This window comes from Lithobates pipiens, unplaced genomic scaffold, assembly GCF_037356315.1.
Source record: "Lithobates pipiens isolate NorthernLeopardFrog02 unplaced genomic scaffold, aLitPip1_a1.2 Scaffold_10, whole genome shotgun sequence".
NCBI classification, from domain to species: domain Eukaryota; kingdom Metazoa; phylum Chordata; class Amphibia; order Anura; family Ranidae; genus Lithobates; species Lithobates pipiens.
This window is the reverse complement of record NW_027507686.1, coordinates 62,081,509-62,104,076: the sequence shown is the minus strand read 5'-3', so window position 1 is coordinate 62,104,076 and position 22,568 is coordinate 62,081,509. Positions and strand designations below refer to the sequence as shown.

General features: G+C 41.6%; 1 protein-coding gene across 1 annotated transcript in view; it reads right to left on the bottom strand.

Moving 5' to 3' along the window:
* Positions 1–1,084: 1,084 nt before the first annotated feature.
* Positions 1,085–22,568, bottom strand: part of MBTPS1 (membrane bound transcription factor peptidase, site 1) — a 61,771-nt gene continuing 40,287 nt past the window's right edge. The window contains exons 15-23 of the mRNA XM_077455747.1: positions 21,911–22,026; positions 19,264–19,420; positions 18,471–18,595; positions 18,296–18,373; positions 17,907–18,047; positions 14,154–14,285; positions 11,091–11,217; positions 6,942–7,072; positions 1,085–1,755 (exon numbers count right to left, since the gene is read on the bottom strand). Of these exons, the coding sequence (XP_077311873.1) occupies positions 1,559–1,755; positions 6,942–7,072; positions 11,091–11,217; positions 14,154–14,285; positions 17,907–18,047; positions 18,296–18,373; positions 18,471–18,595; positions 19,264–19,420; positions 21,911–22,026 (1,204 nt within the window). The 3' untranslated portion in view covers positions 1,085–1,558. The remainder of the gene's footprint in view (positions 1,756–6,941; positions 7,073–11,090; positions 11,218–14,153; positions 14,286–17,906; positions 18,048–18,295; positions 18,374–18,470; positions 18,596–19,263; positions 19,421–21,910; positions 22,027–22,568) is intronic.

Genomic DNA, 22,568 nt, shown 5'->3' with positions numbered 1-22,568 from the left:
GAAGCCGTCAGATGGCAGGAACTGTCTTTTTTTTCATAATTTTGTCATTCGTGATTGACGATGGATCTACACCGGAGAACATTTAAAAAAAAAAAAAAAAAAAAAGATCTGTCTTTGTGCTGGGAGTGCACCACAGATTGGTCCCTCATGGGGAGGCCCGGGTCCTGTACGAACAATGAGGACCCGGAACTCCCAGTTCTGGGTCACCCAATTGCTGTGATAGATTCTGACTGGCTATCACAATAATCAGTCACTGTGAAGCCAGACCAGGTTTCTCTCACTCTCCTTGCAGAAATAATAAAATAACAAAAAATTATTTGATCTAGGACTAGGTCAATGCCAGGGTTACTGTTTGGATCAAGTTATGGTCAGTATATTTTGGACTAGATTCTCTCTCCCCCCCCCTTTTTTAAACATTCTTTTAAAATTAGTGTCAGTGTGTTAGATGGGATAAAAAAAAAAGAAGCAAAATGCGCACTATTGTTTCTGGGCTGTACTACGGGTACAAAGAAAAATATAACATAACATATGTAGTATCGCTGCGATCGTCGGGAGCAGGAGAATTTATTTTGGGTCGTTCTTTGGTGGTAGGTTAGGTAGTAACAAGAAATATACAGTTAGATTAAGAATTTTTTTTTTTTTTTTTTTTTACTATTTTGGGCCAGTTTTCCTTTGATAATGATAAAAAAACTAAAAACTATCCATTACCATTTACTACCAAATGAAAGCCCAAGGTGTCCTGAAAAAAAACACGAGGTATAATCCACCTGGATGCACAAAGGAGTTGTGAGGATATGTACGGTTTTACCAACACATGTCAAAGTTGCAATATTGTGCTTAGGCATTAACATTTGTTTTACCCTTAGGAACAAAGGACAAAAGCTTTACACATACTTTGTTAAAGCTTGCTGAAAGCTTCACAGAAGTTTGAAGTGAACACTACTCTGAAGACCAGGTGAACGAGGCTCTAATGTAGCTATAACGGACACCTGTACATGTTAAAACTTGCACAGAAATAAAGGTTGCACAGAAATAAAAGTTCATCATTTTGTGACTTCAATTAAATCAAAGCTGAACCACCATATCCATAGTTAGCATCTACACCACATATACAATATTAGCATGGGGCAATGTGATGTGCTTTATTAAAAGATGCTTATTTATTGAAAACAATATCCACCTTTATAGATAGAATGATGATCAAAATTACAAAAACAGAAAATATAAAAAAAAAAAAAAAAAGTCACTGTTTTAGGGCTCAATACCCCTTTAAAAGATCCCGTGCCTTGATTTGTGCTGGGCACAAGTCTTTCTAAAATATTGCATTTTTCCCAAAATGTCCCTTTTTGGTAGAGAAAAACCCTTTAATAAAGGGTTTGCTTGACATAATAAATATTAAAAAAAAGGAGCAGTTTCTACGAAGGTCCAGTTTGGTCATTAGGACAGCGACCCGAAAGTATCACTCAGAGTTCTGTCTTTGGGGATGGCAGACTTTACACAGTTTCTGCCAGGCTGTTGATACAAGTCCAGCTGGCCACATAGTGTGTCACGTGGTGAATCAGACAGATGGCGTCTTTGGGTGGTGGTACTGCTGGATGATCTGAGGTCGCTTCACTCGAGGTTTCCGTCTCTTTGGCTTGCTCTTGGCTTTGTTGATTTGCACCACAAAGAAAGCCAGGACTACCATAGCACCAAGAAATGCAAAGACTGGAATAGTCTGTCCCACATCCTGGTTATAGCGTCCAGGCATTATGCCTATAAGTGAATGAAAAATATTATATTAAGCAGCATTCAAGGTTTTTAAAATCCAAACTTTTTTTTTTTTTTTTTTTTTTAAAGAATGGTCCAAAAGAAAAAAAAAAGAAAAAACAACACACACACACACCATTTCAGATTAATCAGTAATCCAGTTTCGGATCCCCCCCCCCTTTTCAAATTAATATTTTTTTATTAAAAGGTTTTGCATTTTTTCTTTAACATACATACAACCAAACAAAAGGGCCTCAAGTTACAAAGGTGTTACAGCTGTTCTCACAACATGCACAATAACTATTTACATACTTAGATGAGTGGAACAGTAAAAAGAATCAGTAAAACACGTTAACTCACGTGTCAATGTCCAACTGGTATGAATAATATATGCAACATATATAAATTGGGTTGTTTTTACTGCTAGTAGCAAGGTATACAACAAGAAGCATTAAATGTAGCCCTGTAACATTGCCACTAAACAGTTCTAGTTCCAGATTTTTAACCCAGAAGACTGAAAACAGGGGTTCATGGACATGCTGCCCTCAGGAAGCAGCACCACAGTGCTCTGTACACAGTGTGCTGATGCAGAACGCACTTCTGATGTCAGATCACCTCTATCCATTACAGAGGACCAACCACTGCCGGGAGAATATCTCTCAAAATGTCCATGTGTCACATGAACAGCCTAAAGACAGCTGGTAAAAAAAAAAAAAAAAAAGGGTGTATATGTAAATAAAAGCATAAACACACAAACAGAAGAGAGTCAGTCTGGGAAGGGGTGGGGGGCATGGAGCCCAGAATTTGGCCTTCAGTTACTAAACCTAAGAAGCCGAGGTTGGGAAGTGTAGAAACAGCCTCAAACAGCCCAACAAACCAGAACTAGGACTGTCACAGCCCATGTGCCTTCTGAAGTATCAATGCCCATACCTAGACCTGATGGTACTGCATTCCCTAGTTAGTAAGAGAACCAGTCAGTGACCAAGGGGGTGGATGATGATGATGAGAGAACCAACCTGATGCTCAAGGCCAAGAATAGATGGGTCACTGGCAACAGGTGATAACTCCACACAGGAGGAACACCAAAACCTAAATCAAGCAAAAAACTGATTGACCAGAACCCACAAAAAACAGACGAAGAGCAAATTTCCATTGGTAGAAGAAAGGACCCAACCACCTGATGTGGTTATCTAGAAAAAATTTAAAAAGTACTCCCTTCCCATCCAAAGAAAAACAAACACTTCAAAATATATTGGGGCAGGGCTGGGGAGTAGGATGAGTGCCACTTTCACATTTGAGTGATCCCAGTTGGGGATCAGTGTGTGCGAGGCTGAAGCTCACTGTATTATCCAACGCAGGAACCAGACTATGTCTTCTGACAAGGAAAGGACTTCAAATCCCTTTCGGTGGAGAAGACACAGCAGTAGCTGGAGATAATCCTCCAAAGAGAGACCCCAGAATTGTAGGACAGTCTGTGCGAAGTCTTCATCTATGTAAAAGACAAGTGGCACCCAAGTGACAATGATGTAACTAGGCCCAAAATGCAAGGCCCCAGGTGCACACAAACTCAGAGCTGATGAGGGTCAGAAAGCCAAAAGATGACCAAGTCACTATAGGTGGGCATTCAGAACAAGGTCAGAGTTCCCCATCATGCTTGCAAAACAGGAGTGGCAGTGGCATGGTACTTCCTCAATGCTGAATGGTAGAAGAGTGTGAAGCCAGCTGGACTTCACCCAGGGGATGACATCAGTGCTCAGTCCCTCAGTGTTAAAGTGGTTGTAAACCCTTACAAACCACTTTGACCTACAGGTAAGCCTAGATTAAGGCTTACCTGTAGGTCCAAGAAATATCTCCTAAATCTACACGGTTTAGGAGATATTTGCCAACAGACAGGCACCGCTGTCTACGGCGCATGCGCCGTTGATAGCGGCGCGCAGGCGCACTGAGCGTGCCGCTGTCAACGGCGATATGCCGCGAGTAGCGGCTCCCGTGCGCATGCGCGGGAGTGACGTCATTGCGGCTTCGTCGAATGACAGTGGTGGAGCTGTGAGACCCCACTGAGAAGATGGATGCGGCGGACTACAGGGGACAGCAGTGACTTCGCTGGCTCCTGTGTCAGGTAAGCGACACATAATGGGCTACTATGCGATGCATAGTAGTCCATTATGCTTTACCTTTGCAGGGAATCAAAGAGGAAGTAAACCCATCAGGGTTTACTTCCTCTTTAACCCTTACAATGGTTAAACATAACTCCCAGTGCTTCAGGCAGATGGGCTTTACCCAACAAAGTGAGTCTTGAGAGATAGGTCATGTGCTGCGGCAACGCCATGGCTCTGGAGCCTGTGGCTAACTTTTACCAGTACATGCCGGTCAGTAAAGTGCAAAAATGCAACAAAGCCAAGTGTCCGAAGGTCACATTCCACACTAGCCCCGCACTTCTATTTCAGCAGGGTACAAGTATGGCACTCTGAGGCCAGGCTTAAGAAAAGGCTGATCTGGACCAACTGGAACAGATCAGTGTTATGTTTTAAGGAAACGTGACTGAGGACAATAGAAATAGAAAAAGTAACATTGGAAAAAAAAAAAATCACTAAGTAGTTAGCCTTAGCTTTTTACTAGGAAGATTCTCTTTTCTGCTGAGAAAAATCTAAGGCATGTTGAAAACAAGATATCCTGGGCTGGCCTACAGTTTTGTTTGGAAATGTCCAATCCTCATGTAGGTGACAGTAAACGCTGACATCAGAATTCCTGCATCCCTCAATAGATGGAACAAAGTTTATTTGGAAATCAACTGGGCTTATGTAAGATCAGTAAAGGGCAAAGTGGAATATTCTGCATGGACCAAACTGGGATCATCTTCCACCAGTTATCACTTCATTTAATTCCATCCCTGATTTTTGAACTGCCTTGTTAAATAATGCTATATGTGTCTGACAAGGTTTTTATATATATATATTTTTTCACACAGATGGGTAGAAGGCAAGCGATCATGACACTTTGTCATAAAGGCATCTGTCAGCTGTTCCATTCTACAGCAATAAAGCCAGTCTAGCCAGCCTAAGAATAAAGCTGTTCTTCTGAAGATGAACACTTCTATACATGTCATGTGTGAATTTTCTAGTCTTCTATTTTAGCCCCGTCATAGATTTGTTCACATTTTGTGAGCCTGCTTTAACCCCTTCTATACGCTTTAAAAACATTTGCTGGTAGACAAGGGGTTAAAGTGTGTCTATAGTCAAAATATAAAATCTTATTAATTTTCACATTGTGTTTCAACTATTTCTGGCTTACTCCTACTAATCGGAATGATCGTGAAGTTTGAAAATGTACTTTTTTGAAGAATCACACACATTCATGTGCTTTAACACATTCACTATGCCCTTTGAATATGTTTTACACAACTCAACTACAGACATGCTGAGAGGAGTTCGATGGGGCAGTGTCAATACACAAATCATTGTTTGCAGGCAGCTAGGAATTATGGGATTTGTAGTCCTTAACCACTTGAGATCCGTGCTATAGTCAATTGACGGCTACAGAGCGGATCTCCTTTTCGGGGACTACGTCTATTGACGTCGTCCCGTGTACGAGCGGCCTGCGCGCGCCCTGAGGGGCGCACGCGGCGCGCTCTGTGATCGGCGAGTCCATGAGACTCGCCTGATCACCGATCCGTGCAAGGGGTCGATCCCGACCCCTTATCACGTGATCAGCTGTCAGCCAATGACAGCTGATCAGGTAACATAACGGAGCCGGTAATCGGCTAGTATTCCTCCTCGTGCTGACAGCGCGAGGAGAAAAAAAAAAAAAAAGCCGATCACCGGCGGCCGTGATCGGGACATCAGTCCCGATCACGGCCAGCAATGCAAGCGCCCACCTGCCCCCTGCCAGTGCCCACCTGCCCCCTGCAGTGCCACCCTAATAAAAAGTAAGTGCCCCCTGTCAGTGCCACCCAGCAGTGCCCACAGTGCCACCCAGCAGTGCCCACAGTGCCACCCAGCAGTGCCCACAATCTGCCTCAAAGGTGCTGCACCCCAGTGCCGCCCATCAGTGCCACCTATCAGAGCCACCTATCAGTGCCACCTATTAGTGCCCATCAGTCCCATCTATCAGTGGTACCTATCAGTGCCCATCTTTGCCCATCAGTGCTGCCTTATCTGTGCCTATTAGTGCCGCCTTAACTATGCCTATCAGTGCCCACCAAGGCAGCCCGTCAGTGCCCACCAAGGCAGCCCATCAGTGCCCACCAAGGCAGCCCATCAGTGCCCACCAATGCAGCCCATCAGTGCCCACCAATGCAGCCCATCAGTGCCCACCAATGCAGCCCATCAGTGCCCACCAATGCAGCCTATCAGTGCCGCCTAATCAGCGCACTTCAATGAAGGAGAAAAATGACCCGTTTGCAAAATTTTATAACAAACTATTAAAACATGATTTTTTTTTTTTTTGCATCTTTTTTTGTTTGTTTAGCAAAAAATAAAACTCCCAGCTGTAACTAAATACCACCAAAAGAAAGCTCTATTTATGGGAAAAAAATGATAAAAATTTCATTTGGGTACAGTGTTGTATGCCCGCGCAATTGTCATTCAAAGTGCATCAGCGCTGAAAGCTGAAAATTGGTCTGGGACTGAGGGGGGTTTAAGTGCCCAGTAAGCAAGTGGTTAAAAAATAAATAAAAACAAAAGAATTAGCAAAAAGAGAAGCTGCAAACAATGCAGAAATCCAGAAAGTTGTGTAAAATAATGGCCAACAGAGGGGCAGCACTCACAACACGAAAGGGGATTTTTCATATAAGCTTAAACTGGTTTGTCAAAAATAACTAAACATCTTTTATATTGATATTACAGGTTGATATAACCTGAAAGTGTATGCTGTGACCTTCTTTAATTTATGGTGGGCTAATAAGTGAGCACTTGACTACGCCTTTTGAATGAAGATCTTAACCCCCCTGTGTCCATCCTGTCATTCATTCAGTTGGGTGTTTAAATCAAAATACTAGCATTAGATCTGCAGCTGCAGTCCTAGCTGATTATTCAATTGCTTTAAAATGATGTGCAGATATGGCGAATCAATGCTTATAACATATTTTAATGCATCTTCATTAGGCAGATTAAAGTTCACAACTTTAGGTTGTGATGAGACAGAAAACTGCAATCATGTTAATCAGAAGACTAGGCAGTCTTATAGTAACTTACCTCCAGGTATGTCCCATGCTCCACTCTCTCCTGGTGACAGTGGTCTCACTTGGGGTCGATTCAGGCGGATGTTGGGCAGAGCCACTTTATCCAAATCTATCGATAGCAGTTTTTGATGCTTCCACAGGTTACTGGAGAAAATTACAATTTAAGAATGTTATCTGTCATATCAGAAAGCATCTCATGATAGCACATTAATGATTTCACCGGTTTAGTCATCTTACACATTTTAACATTTAGCTTAGTGTTGTGAAAAAAAGGGGTTTTCTTCAGAAAAACCTCTCTTACTACCAGCCTCCTTCTTTTAGCCAAGCAGTACAGAGAGCACGATTATAAAACACAGAAAGGCAGGACCTATGCTCCCCCCCCCCCCCCCCCCCCGCCCAATAGACACCAAGGCAGGGCACAGAAAAATTCCTATCTCAAAGTACAGTAAAAAGGACACGTGAATGGATTCTTAGACCATAGGATAGATGTTGCTACCTTCAGGCAATTGTGCACTGGCAAAAAATGTGCTGGGACTGCCCCCATTGTGTCCATATGAACCTACCAAATCCTTATGAGCAAGAGTGGACTGAGACATCTGAGGTTCAAGGGCATTTTTCAAGAGTCAAGAGAATCAAATTCAGTTCCTACAAGGTAACAGGAGTGCAAACAGGGTGAGCCACATAGGAGAAAGCCTGAACAAAAGTCCTGATCAGAGAATGGGAAGCCAATGATATCTAGATAGCCAGAGTAGAACCTGGAGTAGACCTGACCCTTGATAGTGCTGAAGGCCAAATCCTGGTCCAAGCCCAACTGTAGAAAAGCCTTGCACCAAGCAAAATAGGTCTTCCAGATATTCTAAAGGAGCTTGCAAGAAGGTGAATTCTTAGCTTTGTTGGAAAAATGGAATCAGATATGCCCTTCTCTCTCAGAACCTGAGATTCAAAAGTTGTGGCAATAAAGCCAGCAACCATAAAGTATGGTCTGGAAGAGCCAATGGAGTGCCCACCAGGAGTCAGATAAGGCCAAATTTACATATTTGCCCTGGCCAATACGGAACTATAAGGATGATTAGAATGGTCCTTCATTCTGAACCCACAACTCAGATGAGGAAGGAGCTTCAGGGGAGGAGGCGCAGACACCAGTATATACAGATCCCACGGAGCCACCAAAACATTTGCTGCTTCTGCTAGAGGATCCCAGTACCTGGATACAATCACATGCAGTTTGCTGTAGAACCTGGAGACCAGAAGTCTGCATCAGACGTACCCCACCTGTCATACAGCTACTGGAACACCCCTGGGTGTAGCGATGACTACTCGGGGACCAGATGCCAGCTGAAAAACTCTTCCCGCTGTCCACACCTGGGATTTAAATGACAGACAAGGAAGAAATGTGAAGTTGTGCCCAGAATGGGATTGGTTCTACCCCCTCTTGCCACAGCAAGACTTTGGGTTCTTCACTGATGGCTAATGTAAGCCACTGTCATGGGGTTGTCTGACTGAAGCCAATCATACTGCCTTCCAACTGGATGGTCCATCACTCTAAGGCGGGGGTCTCAAACTGGTGGCCCTCCAGCTGTTGAAAAACTACAAGTCCCATGAGGCATTGCAAGGCTGACAGTTAAGAGCAAGACTCCCAAAAGCAGAGGCATGATGGGACTTGTAGTTTTACAACATCTGGAGGGCCGCCAATTTGAGACCCCTGCAAAGGAGAGCAAAGATGTCATAAGTTCTACAATTTTGATAAGGGGGATGTGCTTCCTCAGATGCCGAAGTTCCCAGGATTGAGAGGGAGGCAATGACTCTGCCCTAGCCCGAAAGGCTTGTCATCCATCATGAAGATCTTCCAAAAGCCATCCCGACTCCAGTTGGAGTCAGACAATCTGATCCTCTGTGCCAGACATATCGGTCTTTTCAAGAACTAGAATGACTTGTCTTACGATAACAGAACATTATGTTGTAGGGGTCGGGAGTGAAACTGAGCAAATGGAACTGCTTCAGAGGAGCTACCATTAGCTCCAAGACTCTCATGCAAAAGCAAAGATTCTGGAGACTCTTGGACTGGAGGGGACATGGGAGCAGGTGGTTTGTAATTTCTCTTCAGGAAGGAAAAAAAACTGGCTCGAGTCTGAGTCTAGTCTGGAGAGTCTGCTCCAGCACTGGTTTCCAAATGTTCAGGACCCACCCGAACCTCTGCACAATCGGGTTGGTCAGGGCTACATTGTCTGTAAGGACTTGTGCCAACTGTTCCCTATTCAGAAAAGAGTATGTTTGTAGGGGTGGATGTGGCATTCCTCTTCATGTCCATCCCACATGAGGTGGGGGTATGGGTAGTAACCAATTTGAGAAAATATATTAGTTGGAGCACAGAAAACATTTATTGTGGAACTCTTGGAATTGGTTTTAAGGTATATTTTCTTTATGTTCAATGGAAGTTTTACAAACAGAAAAAAGGAATGTCCACTGGTGCAGCCTGTACACCCTGCCTAAACTTAGGATGGCGGAAAGCAGTAGATGTGTAGAACACTCATGGTCATGGAACGGGTCAAACTGGGATAGATTACATGGATGAGATCTTGGTGGTGTGGAACAGCACCCCTAGAAGTGTTGGCTTCCTTAATTTTCCATTTATATTGCAATGCCAAATTATGTACAGTGAAAAGCAAATTTAATACTTAGACTTGATAAATACACAATAAATACTACATCTAAGAAGCCCACTGCAAGGATTATGTGGCTCCAGTCCACTAGCCTCATGCATGGTTTTTGATTAGAGAGATACCTACAAATTGAGGTCTTCCACATATGTCTGTAAATGAGGGGTATTTTTCCGCGATACAGATAAGAATTTAACAAGGCTTCAACGTGGGAGCAAAAAATAAATAAACACACAAGTTTACATTCATTGTCACACTCTTTGCATAAAATCCTTGCACATGCTTCTTTAAAATGTCCATAATGTACGGAGAGAAAGATTAAAAAGATTAAAATAGTAGCATAAGGGACAACATTACATACATGCAGATTCATTCTGAAGAAGTACAGTTGATGCAATAGTGGGTGGTCTCTCCCCCTTACCCACAGCACTTAAGCATATAGAATTCCCCACTTTGCACATTGATGTGCAGCATTCTAATCCTGAATCCTGTTGGGTTTTGGGCATAGTGGATACAGAAATACTACATGAGCTTATGAATACAGAATTGATGATACATACAATTTAGCACTGCATAAAGCAAACACAAAACAGAAAAAAAAGCAGTTTTGTTTCTGTCTGCATTTGGTCTCAAATTGACATAAGATTTTGAGCTGTAGGGAGTACAATGTTCATGAAGCAATATTTGCCTGGAAATGTACAGCTTCCAGTTTACATACTTCACATTTAAATAAAAGGAGTAGGATGGTATTACCCATCATTGCAGGCCAACATTTAGAAACCAATATCAGTCAGAAAAATAAGTATTTTTATAACTTGTACAGTACATTTGAGACTAGTTAGGGTAAAGTGATTAAGGGTTAGCTTATCTTTACCAAAAAACTGCACATTCTGGTAAGGGGCACCTGTAGATAAAAAACTGTGATCGAAGTTGAATAAGACCCTTGCTGTAGATGTATCCCATTTACATACCTCCTGAGGCCAGACTGAAAACATCGGAGATGGCATCATCTTGTGCTGCCTTGTTGCTAGGAAGTTGCTAAGACACTTCCAACCAATTCAAACCCCCTTGAATGCCCGCTCTCTTTTCTGTTGCACAAGCTTTGAGGTCAGCAATGCAGCAACACAGAAGATAGTGGAACACGCGTACGGAGGTTTGGGAGCTCGCTCCTTTGATGGTGGGGATGAGCACTAACAGCTGGTAGTGCCTTAGCCATGCACTAGCAGTAAGGTAGGATGTTATAATGCCATCTCTGGAGGCTTTTCAGCCAGGTTTCAAAAGGTACGTAATTGGCCTACACCCGTAGCAAGGGTATTATCCAACTATAGCTGAAGCTGCACCGTTTGGTTTTATCTACAGACATCCCTTACTTGTTTTTTGGTAAAGGTGAACTGACCCTGTAAGGTTCTTTAACCAAGGCGTGGGGCATTTTACACACATGTGAATGTTAAAAAGACAACACATTACAATACAGCCTGTACAGAAGCCACTTTTCATAGGCATACCTAGGAGCAGTTTCATTGAGTGGCAGTGGTTTGGCCCAGGATAAATGTGGGCAGGCTGGTAACGGACGTGGCTTGGGATCTCCAAGATGTGCTTCTAACACTTTAGAATAGCGATAAAGGTGATTTCCTAAAGAAGAAAATGTAATCAATTTATATAGTGCTAAAAAGGACACAGATTAATGTTTATATTGTAGCCAAACAATACATACACGTGAGCCACACAAACACAAGGAGAACATGATTGATCCCAAGAGTACAATGTTAAAAGACAAGCGCCATCTACCATCATAACAGCCCCTTTGTGCAGCAAAACACCCACTGTTTGTGTAGTCTGCAGAACAAACAATGCTACAGATTTCAAATAAATATCACTAGGAATAAATGGCCTATTTTTTACCTCCCAAGGGGAAATAACTGCTGCCTTCAATAGTTAAGAGGTGCGTTAAAACACAAGATTTACAGAAATTTCTTTATATATATATATATATATTCAGCGCTGTTACACTTTGAATGACAGTTGCGTGGTCATACAATACTGTACCCAAGCTAAATTTTTATAATTTTTCTTCCCACAAATGGAGCTTTCTTTTGGTGGTATCACCGCTGCGGTTTTTATTTTTTTCTAAACTAAAAAAAAGGCAGATATTTAAAAAAAGAATAAAAGATTTTGGTTTTCTCCTTCACCGATGGGCACTGATAGGCGGCACTGGATAGGAAGCACTGATGAGGAGCTACTGACGAGCATCTGAAGAGCATCTGAAGGACACTGACAGGCATTACTGATGGGACACAGAGTGGCACATTCAGATCTAGTAGGCTAGCCTTTGACAGAAAAGGTAGAGCCTGATCCTTTAGTTCCATAAGCTTTGATAACAATCTGTCAAAGAAGCAGCCTCCCATTTTTGGGGATCATCAGGGATGACAGAGTCAGTCTTGAAGCAGTGACTGCAAGGAAGACACACACAGTACAAGCTTTATCTTGATCTTTACCTTGGAGGAAACCTTGGCAAAAAAAGTTTGAGATTTCGGGAACCCCTGAAATGTTCAGATCTACAGCTTACAGCTGTTTTATATAGCAATTATTTTTAGAATTAGCATTAAATAATAGAATTATAAAATGTACCTTACATGGGATCATGGCTAATGACAGAGCAGTGGTCTTCTTCATTTGCAGAGCTAAGCAGGGAAGTGGCCATAATGAGTTTGGCCTTCTGCCGTGCTGTTTCCTGCCACTCCCTACTCCAATTCTCCCTTCCTGTTCATCCCAGGAAATGTCATGCAAGCACCCAGGATCAACAGGAGGGCCGATAGGTGGCAACACTGCACAGCTACACAATCAGAGCCACTTGACTGTGTAGCTGTGCATGAGTTAGCCGAGTAGATCACTGCGGAACCCTGGTTATGAAACTCTGATCTAGACATTGAAGGGGGACCGTCTTCTGACAAGCTGGAGCCAGAGGAACAGAACAATGTCTTACTTCGGGTGAAAGTCCGAAACCACCCAAAGAAGTGGACTTTAGGCCTCATCATCATCATCTTTTCCCTATGTAAAACCAGGACCACTGAGAACATTCTGGGATGAACGTTTTGCTTTCCTTGCACCAAGCAAAGTATGCCTTCCAAGTGCTACAATAGACCTTACAGAAGGTGGACTCACTTTTAGCATTGACAGGGTGGCATCCATCGTGAGGATTTTTGATGAGTCCAAGTCTAGAAGCAGAGAATTTAAATTTCCTCCTAGGAAAGAATAACTCTGGCTAGCTCTAGAATGGGACTCAGATCCAGAACGAACTTCTAAAGATTAATGATACAGCCAAACCTTTGCAAGCTCTGAACTGTCCATGCCATTTTAAATCAGACAGAACTTATGTCGACTGCTTCCTCGACAGGTCTTCCAGATATCCCACAATGGGGATGGCCTGAGTATAGCATGGCAGGCACAGGGGCCAGTACAATTGAGAATTGAGTGGAAGAAGGGGTGAATGGCAAGGTCACAAACTGGAAGTGCACATTAAAGCGGTAGTAAACCCGCAAATTTTTTTATTTTTTTTTTAAACCTGCAAAGCAAAAGGCATAATGAGCTAGTATGCACCGCATACTAGCTTATTATGAAATACTTACCTTAGAACGAGGCCCCGACATCTGGCCCGATCCACACCGAGGGAGCTGACATGCTCCCTCGGCGTCTCTTCCGGGTATCGCGGCTCCGGCGCTGTGAGTGGCCGGAGCCGCGATAGCGTCACTCCCGCGCATGCGCGCGGGAGATTTCAGTCCGGCCGGACGAGCACTGCCGGATTTTCACGGCGAGAACCCCCTTGTGCGCATGCGCCGCTGCAGTCAGCGGCGCATACCGAGGGAAATATCTCCTAAACCGTACAGGTTTAGGAGATTTTTTTTTTACCAACAGGTAAGCCTTATTATAGGCTTTCCTGTAGGTAAAAGTTAAAAAATTGACCATACAACCACTTTAAAGCAAAGGAACCACTGATGCATGGGAAAATATGCAAGTACACATTATCCTTGGTGTCCACAAAAGGCAGAAAGTCTCCCGATGGGGAGGCTATGACAGTCCGGGTGGATTTCATGCAGAATTTCTGGACCCAAATTAGGGCATTTTGTGCCTTGAGATCCAAGATAGTGCACATAATCCCTTACAGTCTGGGAACTGAGCAGGTTGGGTAGAACCCCTGAAAAGGTCCTACTGCAGGTACTGGGGCAACAGCCCCTTGCTCCAGAAGACCCACAAGTTTCTCCTGCGGCAGATAAACAACACTTTCAAAATAAAATAGTCACCCAATTTCCTGGAAATATAGATCTATATATATTTGGCATATTTTGGTTACACAAATCACTTCCCATTCAAATTCAAACTACACAGAAACAGGGCAAACGTCTACATTGCCAAATCACATTTTGATATGAATACTGTGGGTGTTTTAATCAGATAGACCATTTTTGGTAGCCTCACTAATATAAGCTGTTCTGAAAAAAAAAATTCTTATTAAAAATAAAAATTATACATCTCTATATGGAAATAAAAAAAACCAAGGATAATGTCTTTACCTTCCATCCTCTCTGGCTGTGGGGTCCCCTCACCAGTTGGTGGTTTCTGCCTGTTTTCAGAGTGACTGAGACTTGCTGGTAAGACTCCATAGGATGTATACTGCAGGAGGGCATCAAGCATCCAAAAGCAATCTACAAATCAACAGTACTTTCAAGTCATGGTGATGTTCATGTCCAGCAACCTTAAATGAGCAGTTTATTACAAGGCACATAACCAAATAATTAAGGAATGCCACTTGGCAGAACCAGCGTAAGCCACCCCCAACGCACGTAACCAAATATTTTTGCGGAACCATTCCACTATATTTGATAAAGCTATGCAACGTACATAAACTTTATTTTAGTTTCCAAAGCTTCTAAAAAGATGTTCTAATGCCCATGGAATGAGTTAGAGCTAGAGATATTAGAGCCTTTACTTTTCTATACATAAAAAGAACAAAAACGTTGATTATACAGATTAGCAAGTGCTTTCAATACAAGCACAGGTTCATTATCTATCAGAGAGTTAACTCATGTAATGCCCAGTTATCAAAATCGATGGTCCACCTTGTCTAAATGCTTATGAACAAGTGTCTGAGAATTGCTGACTGACCTATGTGAGTATGCATTTAGAACCACTTGTTGTGCAACACTCCATTGTATCTTGGACTTAGTGAAGATCATTAAATTGAGATTTTCCACTAAACACAGTAGTTACTGCTTTTGACCTTTTAGTGTCAATTCTGGTGATAGGGCAATGTTTTAATATTGGCATGGAAAGGGGAAAAAAAGGGTACAAAACTATGAAACCACAAGACTTTAAATCAATGCATAAACTGTTCAAAAAGGCAATAAAATCCAATTCACAGTAAACATTACTCAGTTCCAAATTAAATTAAGTTTAATAACCCACCTATGGTGACAACCAAATCTAAAATTTTTGTCACCAAAATGACCATCCAGCCACAAGACTTCAACACACATACTGTACATACAGAGACATGGCCTTTGTATATCTATGCAAACCATTTTGATAGGGCCACCAATGTACAGCCTAAATACACTATTACCAAAAGTATTGGGAGGACTGCTTTTATACGCACATGAACTTTAATGGCATCCCAGTCTAAGTCTGTAGGGTTTAATATTAAAGTTACCCCACCCTTTACAGCTATAACAGCCTTCCCAGAAGAGTTTAAGCTGTTATAGCTGCAAAGGGTGGGCCAACTCAATATTGAACCCTATGGACTAAGACTTGAAAGAAAGCAGAAAAGCACCTCTGAGTGCAAGGTTTAATGCGTACAATAATATGTTATCCATCCAACACTTACATAGAAGTAAGGGATGACAAGCTCATGGAAGGTGAAATCTCCTGGATCAGTCTCCAACATCTCTGGTGTGTCCTGTACGAGCAGAGTGTCCAGCCACGGTAACCGCAATGTCCCTTAAGAAAGTCAGCTAGTCCTCTCGATGGCTGGAGGAGATGAAGGTATTCTGTGAGCTAGCCAGTGAGCGTGTTACGTCACCGACGTATGGGAAAACCATAACGCGTTTCAGAGAATGCGCGAGACTCACACGGAGCATGTCCGCTCCTTTCTCAAGTGTACTTTCTGAAGAGAAAATCAATTGGCTGATTAGCGTAATTTTAACTGCTAGCTTGCCAATACACAAGTTGAACTATGAAATGAATGTCACTGATTGAATGAATTACTGACATTGTTCAAATCCAAAGTATATATGGGCATATATTACCTGCCATTTTGTACAGCCAATATGGAAACAAGTCCACGTTTTTAATCATTAATCATGTGTTCATTAAACCTAACACATTCTCCCCCCTCCCCCCAAGTTTAAAAAAAAAAAAATTATATAGATCTTTTGAAAAAACATTTATCTCAATTATTGGCTTACAAACCATATATATTTTATAAATTCTTTCAATGACATTAATTTCATAGTTCAACTTGTGCACTGGCAATCTAGTGGTTAAAATTTTGCTAATCAGCCAATTGATTTTCTCTTACTTCAGAGCATTTAAAATGTAGTTTCTTCCCTCTCCCTGTACACTTTAGAAAGGAGCGCGCATGCTCCGTGCGAGTCTCACACATGCTCTGAAACGCGCTGTGTTTCTCCCATACTCTGGTGACGTCACACGCTCACGAGCTTGCTCACAGAGTGGAATACCTCCATCCCCTCCAGCCAGAGAGGACTAGTAGGTTTCCTCCAGGGACAACGCAGTTACTGTGGCTGGACACGCCGCTCATACAGGACACACCAGAGACGTTGGAGACCGATCCAGGAGATTTCACCTTCCATGAGCTTGTCATCCCTTACTTCTACGTAAGTGTTGGATAACACATTATTGTACACATTAAACCTTGCACTCAGAGGCACTTTTCTGCTTTCTTTCCAGTCTTCTCTACCAGAGCTGGCTTCGCTCACGTGAAAAGCTATGCCCTCAGTGCTGGTCTTATCCCTGAGATGTTATAAACACCCACCTTTAAAGACAGATTATCTTAAATCTACCTGGACATTTTTCAAAATCCCCATTCCTGGACTTATCTACATTTATTCACAGTGTCCATTTTTGATTGTACTTTTTTACCGATATCCTGAGCGCTAGCATATGTATATTTTCTATGGACTAAGACAGGGATGCCATTAACCAGATGAGGTCCGGGTCATAGCCGAATGACTGGTACAGCACGGACCTCAATTTCTGGGAGGCTGTCATAGGATATCCTCCCCTGTGCATACGCCCCCCCCCCACCCGCAGGGTGTGCGGGGAGCACGCTGTGATCACCGCTCCTAGTAAGGGGCCGGTCCCAGCCCCTTACCTTTTGATCAACTGTTGGCCAATTACAGCTGATCACATGATGTAAACAAAAGCTCGGAGATTGTTTTTTTTTTCTCCTCACACTGACAGCGTGAGGAGAAAAAAAAGCCGATCACCGGCTTATGTTAAAGGGACATCGGCCCCGAAGAGGAAGGAGGTGAAAATGTCTCCTCTGTGCTATTCAGTACGCCCTACCAGTGCCACCTATCAATGTCCATGAGTGCCACCTATCAATGCAGATCCAGTGGTGCCAGTACCACCTAGCAGTGCTGCCTGCCAGTGAAAGCAAGCAATGCCCATCACTGCCACCTCTTCAGCATACATCAATGAAGGAGAAAAATTACCTGTTTACCCAATTTTATAACAAAATATAAAAAAAACATATAACATTTTTTTTTTTTGGTCTTTCAATTCGTTTTAACAAAAAATAAAAACCCGCAGAGGTGCTCAAATACCACCAAAAGAAAGCTCTATTTGTGGGGGGGAAAAAAAAAAAGATAAAAATTTAATTTGAGTACATTGTTGTATGACCGCGCAATTGCCATTCAAAATGTGACAGCGCTGGAAGCAGGTCTGGACAGGAGGGGGGTTTAAGTGCCCAGTAAGCAAGTGGTTAAAATCCATGTGTGTGTTTTTCCCAATATTTTTGGTAATATAGTCTAGATCATACTCTGCGTAGTACAGATGGCAAAAGTAGGTAATTTATGCCATTGCCCATTGGGTCCCAATACTTTTGGCAATATAGTGTATCTGTAGGTTTAACATTTCATAGATATCTAAGCAGGTCTGAAATGGCCTCTCTTGGTCAATTGTCACCGTCATTGTAAACATTACACAAAGCTACTGATGAATCATTAATATTAAATTATTCGTCATCACTCAGAATAGACATCACAACACCTTATGTTTGAACTATTTCACTAGATTGATGAAAATACCTTTTTGACGATGGCTGTCATCCAAGCAGTTGGAATCCCCATAAAGGACAATTCTCCCTCCTCCTTCAGTCTGAGTTTGGTACAATCCGAGCACAGGGATATTTTCAACCAGAGAAGTTTCCTGCTTTAAAACTTCAAGTCCTGACAAAGAGGATGAGATTAAATGTATAAAAAATAAAAACCAGCATCTTTAAGAAAAAGTAGTTTAGTGAAACACGTTAAGGACATAAAACAACTAAAGGACATAAATACAACAGAATTTGGCAAAATATATCAGAGCATCTACAGGATTTTATGTGTAAACAGCTAACAAATGTGTAAATATCTAACAAACACAAAAAAATAAAAAAAAGGTATACTCAATGATACAGCACACAGTAACACAGTACCTTGGTCCTTTAAAGTTTGTGACAAAACAGCACCATCTTCTGGAAATTTTGCAATACTGCTACCCGATGCATAATACACTGAAATTCAACAAGCAGTGAATTATTAGCAAGAGAAATATATTTAGAACAGGTAGACTTTAACTGAATGAATTAATTATATATTAATGGCACTTACTGTCATGATTTGCCATGGTAAAATCTCCTTCATATATACCATCACTAAAAGCCATATTCCAAACAGATAGCAAGTCATTCAAGGCTGGTATATTTGCACCTCCAGTGTCTGGCATCCACCACTGCCTATAAGCATAAACAACTTTCTTTGGAATACAAACATTTAAATGATGTCCCCACCCAGTCATTCTATACCTAAAGGCATCTATGAGTAATAACATTATAAATTATAAGGATACCCAAGAAGAAAAAAACGCAATATATTTGAGCTTACAGACCTGACGTGGTGCTTGCATTATTTTTCTTTTTCAAGCCAAGAATGGAATCCACCCAGATGCCTGGACTGGTAGCTGGCTCAGATTCTCAGCAATCCGCTGAGAAGCTGAGCCAGCACCTCCCAGCCCATCACTAGAGTGAGTGCTGGAGTGGAGAGCAGAGCCGCTCACTGACAGTAACAGCTCTCTGCTCGGAGGGAAGGACTGAGTGATCAGTGGTGTTTAATCACTCAGTTTTCTTGCAGAGGCAGCGGGGGACAAATGCAGCATCAGGTCGATGCTCCATCCACACAGGTGAGTATAATATTATTAATATCCATACTTCCCTTTTAAAGGCGTTTCAGCATATATACATAACTTTAGAAAATCTAACTGCATTTACAGGTTTTTACGTTTTTGTAAAAGGAACTTTTACCCAACATGCTCCCACTAACAGCAGCATGTTAGCTGAACGCAAAAGAGACTCCTAAACTGAACATGGGAACATCACGAGAGGAACAATATACAAACTGCATGTACCTGGTGTTTTCATCGTAGAATTTGACTTTCCTCATGACAGATGTGTTGTACCAGTCGCTAAAGACGATTAAAGAGAGGCCATTGCTCACATCTCTGCGAAGCTTAGAAATCTCCTCAGGGAAAAACTCTTCTTCACTATCAACCATCAATAAGGTTCCTAAAGAACCAGGCAGAGAGATTACAGATTACATTCATTGATCACATCCCTTGCAAGGCACACACACATTTTTCTAACAAAGAAGTACAAATACGTATTTACTTAGAGTAACTAGTAAGTTCCAGTTGTAGAATGAATTCGGTTCTGCTGCTTATCATCTCATAGCCCATCTGTTTGGTGATGTTTTTAGTTCCTTTTGGGACTTTATTATCACAGTACTTTATTTGTATGTCGCATATTATAAGTTTTGCTTGGCACTGCAATTCTTGTTCTAGTTTATGTGGTAAAGTTGTACTGACCCTTTATGCAAGCAGCTGGATATTTGATTAGAGCACTGACTTTATTTGCTTTACACACTCAGATCATTACCAATACATAAAAGATCTTCATTCAGACGATTCGGATAGATGCAACTGCATTAAGCCATCCATAAATGGATTGAATCTCTGCAGGTTCAGGAGGGACCAGCCAAGATTCTATCCATGTATGAGCAGGCTGGTTGTACTTAAGTTGATTCAGCAATCAAGTTCAGTACAACCAGCCTGTCGGATTTTTGGCATGATTACTGCCAGCCGCTATAGCCGCTAGCAGTAATTGTGTTCTTCCAGGCTGGAAGGCTTCCTATTGGTATGATGCAATTTTCATGTTGCCTCTTATACAGTTAGGTCTATATGTATTTGGACACAGGCACAATTTATATAATGGATATGGGCTGAAAGTGCACACTCTCACGTCTAATTTGAGGGTACATACATTCAAATTGGAAGAAGGGTTTAGGAATTACAGCTCTTAAGAATAGCCAAACCCCCCCCTTTTTCAATGGACCAAAAGTAATTGGACAATGAATCAAAAGCGGTTTTGGGCAACTCCATTGTTATTTCTTCACCAATTAAGCAGGTAAAACGTGAAGCTGAAGGCAAAACTAAAGGCAGAAAGACCCACAAAGAACAACTGAAGAAAACTGCAGTTAGAGCCTGGCAAAGCATCAGAAAAGGTGGAAACCCAGTCTTTGGTAATGTCCATGGGTTCCAGAGTAAAGGATTCTCAACACAATATTAAAAATTTACATTTTATTTATGATTATATTCATTTGTCAAATTACATTTGAGCCCCTGAAAATGGGGAGGAACTCTGTATGAAAATGGTTGCAGTTCCTACAATTTGTATGTGATATTTATGTTCAACCCTTGAATTAAAGCAGAAAGTCTGCACTTCAAATGCATTTTGATTGTTTCATTTTAATTTTATTCTGGTGGCATACAGAGACAAAAGTATTATATTGTGCCTGTGTCCAAATATAGATGGACCTAACTGGATGTAAACTCAATATGATGCACACTCGGAATTTGTTTAAACTGTAATAAAATAAAATAGTACTAATGTATGAGGTTTTACCATGAAAAAGTTTGTTGTTTTGGATATGAAACGGCATATAAAGTGGATTACTCACATATACTCAGTGAAGTGAACAGCCTCAGATGATACAAATAGATTAAACAAATCCGCCTACATAAGTTTTTGTTTATCTACGGTCCTCTATTCCCTACACCCCTTCAAATAGGCAGAAAAGTTTTAAAATCTTTCTTCATCTGTCAGGAGCACAGAGGAGAGGGCAAAGCGGTTGCAATAACAGCATGTGAGAGCTGATTGGAGGAAAGGCACAGCACCCCCTTCATACAGAACAGTGTTTTGAATAAACAAGCTGTCTGCTGAGTAACCTATTTGTTATCGATATGGAGACTAGCATGAAAAATTACCAAAAAAAAAAAAAAAAAAAAAAAAAAAGGGACCATTATTCGTCCAATAATCTCATCGTATGTACTGGGCTTTGGAGAGGTAAAAGAAAATGCTACAGATTTATGTGCTTTGTTCAGATTCCATGATTGAGGTTTACAACCATTTTAAAGCTGAACTAAGAGCTTTTGATCATCATTAACTACTTTTAACCCTTATGCTGCTAGCATTAGTAAATAGATAGGATGGTATACTATTTAATCTTGTATTAATATTTTTTTTGTAAAACATTTGTTCAATGAATTGTTATATTCAGTTATTAGCTTAAATGTGGCACTAAACTAAATCCTTATTTTCCAAAAATCATGAAATGGTTTCTTAGTGTTTTTCTGCTTTCTTGTAACATCCTTCATGGGCTCCTGAACTTCTCCTTTCCCATCCTCCATGGGCTCCTAAACCTCTCCTCCCCTACCATTTGTTTGGAATAAACACTGCGCTTTCTGCGGTCATGTGTACTGCACTTTGCACAATATAAATTCCATAGACTAGGGACTATGGACAATAGACTAAGGAGAAAGCAAGAAATGGTGGCTACCCCCTAACAAGTAGTTGGATAACAGCAGCAAGAAAAAGGAATTTAGAGGCAACAGAGAAATAGAGGGTACTTTTTGAGTTAAGAATTATTATTATTTATTTTTTTTAAACTAGAGTTTTAGTGTCACTTTAATACAACTGGACCACACAAACAGCACCTACCATACTGGCTGGCATCAAAGCATGTGAACGGTGAGCCAAGAACCTCCACAAAGTAGCCCATGCTCCTCAGGTGTTGGTACATGTCACGGAAATTGGTATGGATGTGATCCCCATTCCTGGGAGATAATAAACATACACAGCCTTTGCTATCATTACGTTTCTTTTAATTACAGTCTATATATTATGTAGAGCAGGACAAACTCGGGAAAGAAAAAGTGGTACTAAACACAAAAGTTTTTTTCTTGTTTACTTTAATGTTTTCTCTGCATTAAGGTAAACAATCTTTCAAAAGCAGTTACCCCCCAGTCCCTACCCTTAAACACTTACCCGAGTCCATTCTCGATCCAGCGCTGTGCCAATTTGCAGCAGCTCTTCTCTTTTCACTGGAAGCTGAGCACAGTGGGAACTATATGCTCCTGCTGCTGTCAATCAAATCTAGAGAGGAGGCAAGGTGGGGGGGGGGGCTGAGCTGCGCTGTGTGAGTCCATAGACTCGCATGAGTCCGCCCGCATTAGTGTCTTCTTCAGCATACGGCTTGCTGAGGAGGCACTCAGAGAAGAGGCAGAGTGGAGAGTTTCGGCATGGGACCATGGAAGCAAGGGGCTGCTCTGTGAAACATCCTTGCACAGAGCAGGCAAGTTTATGAAAGAAAAAAAAA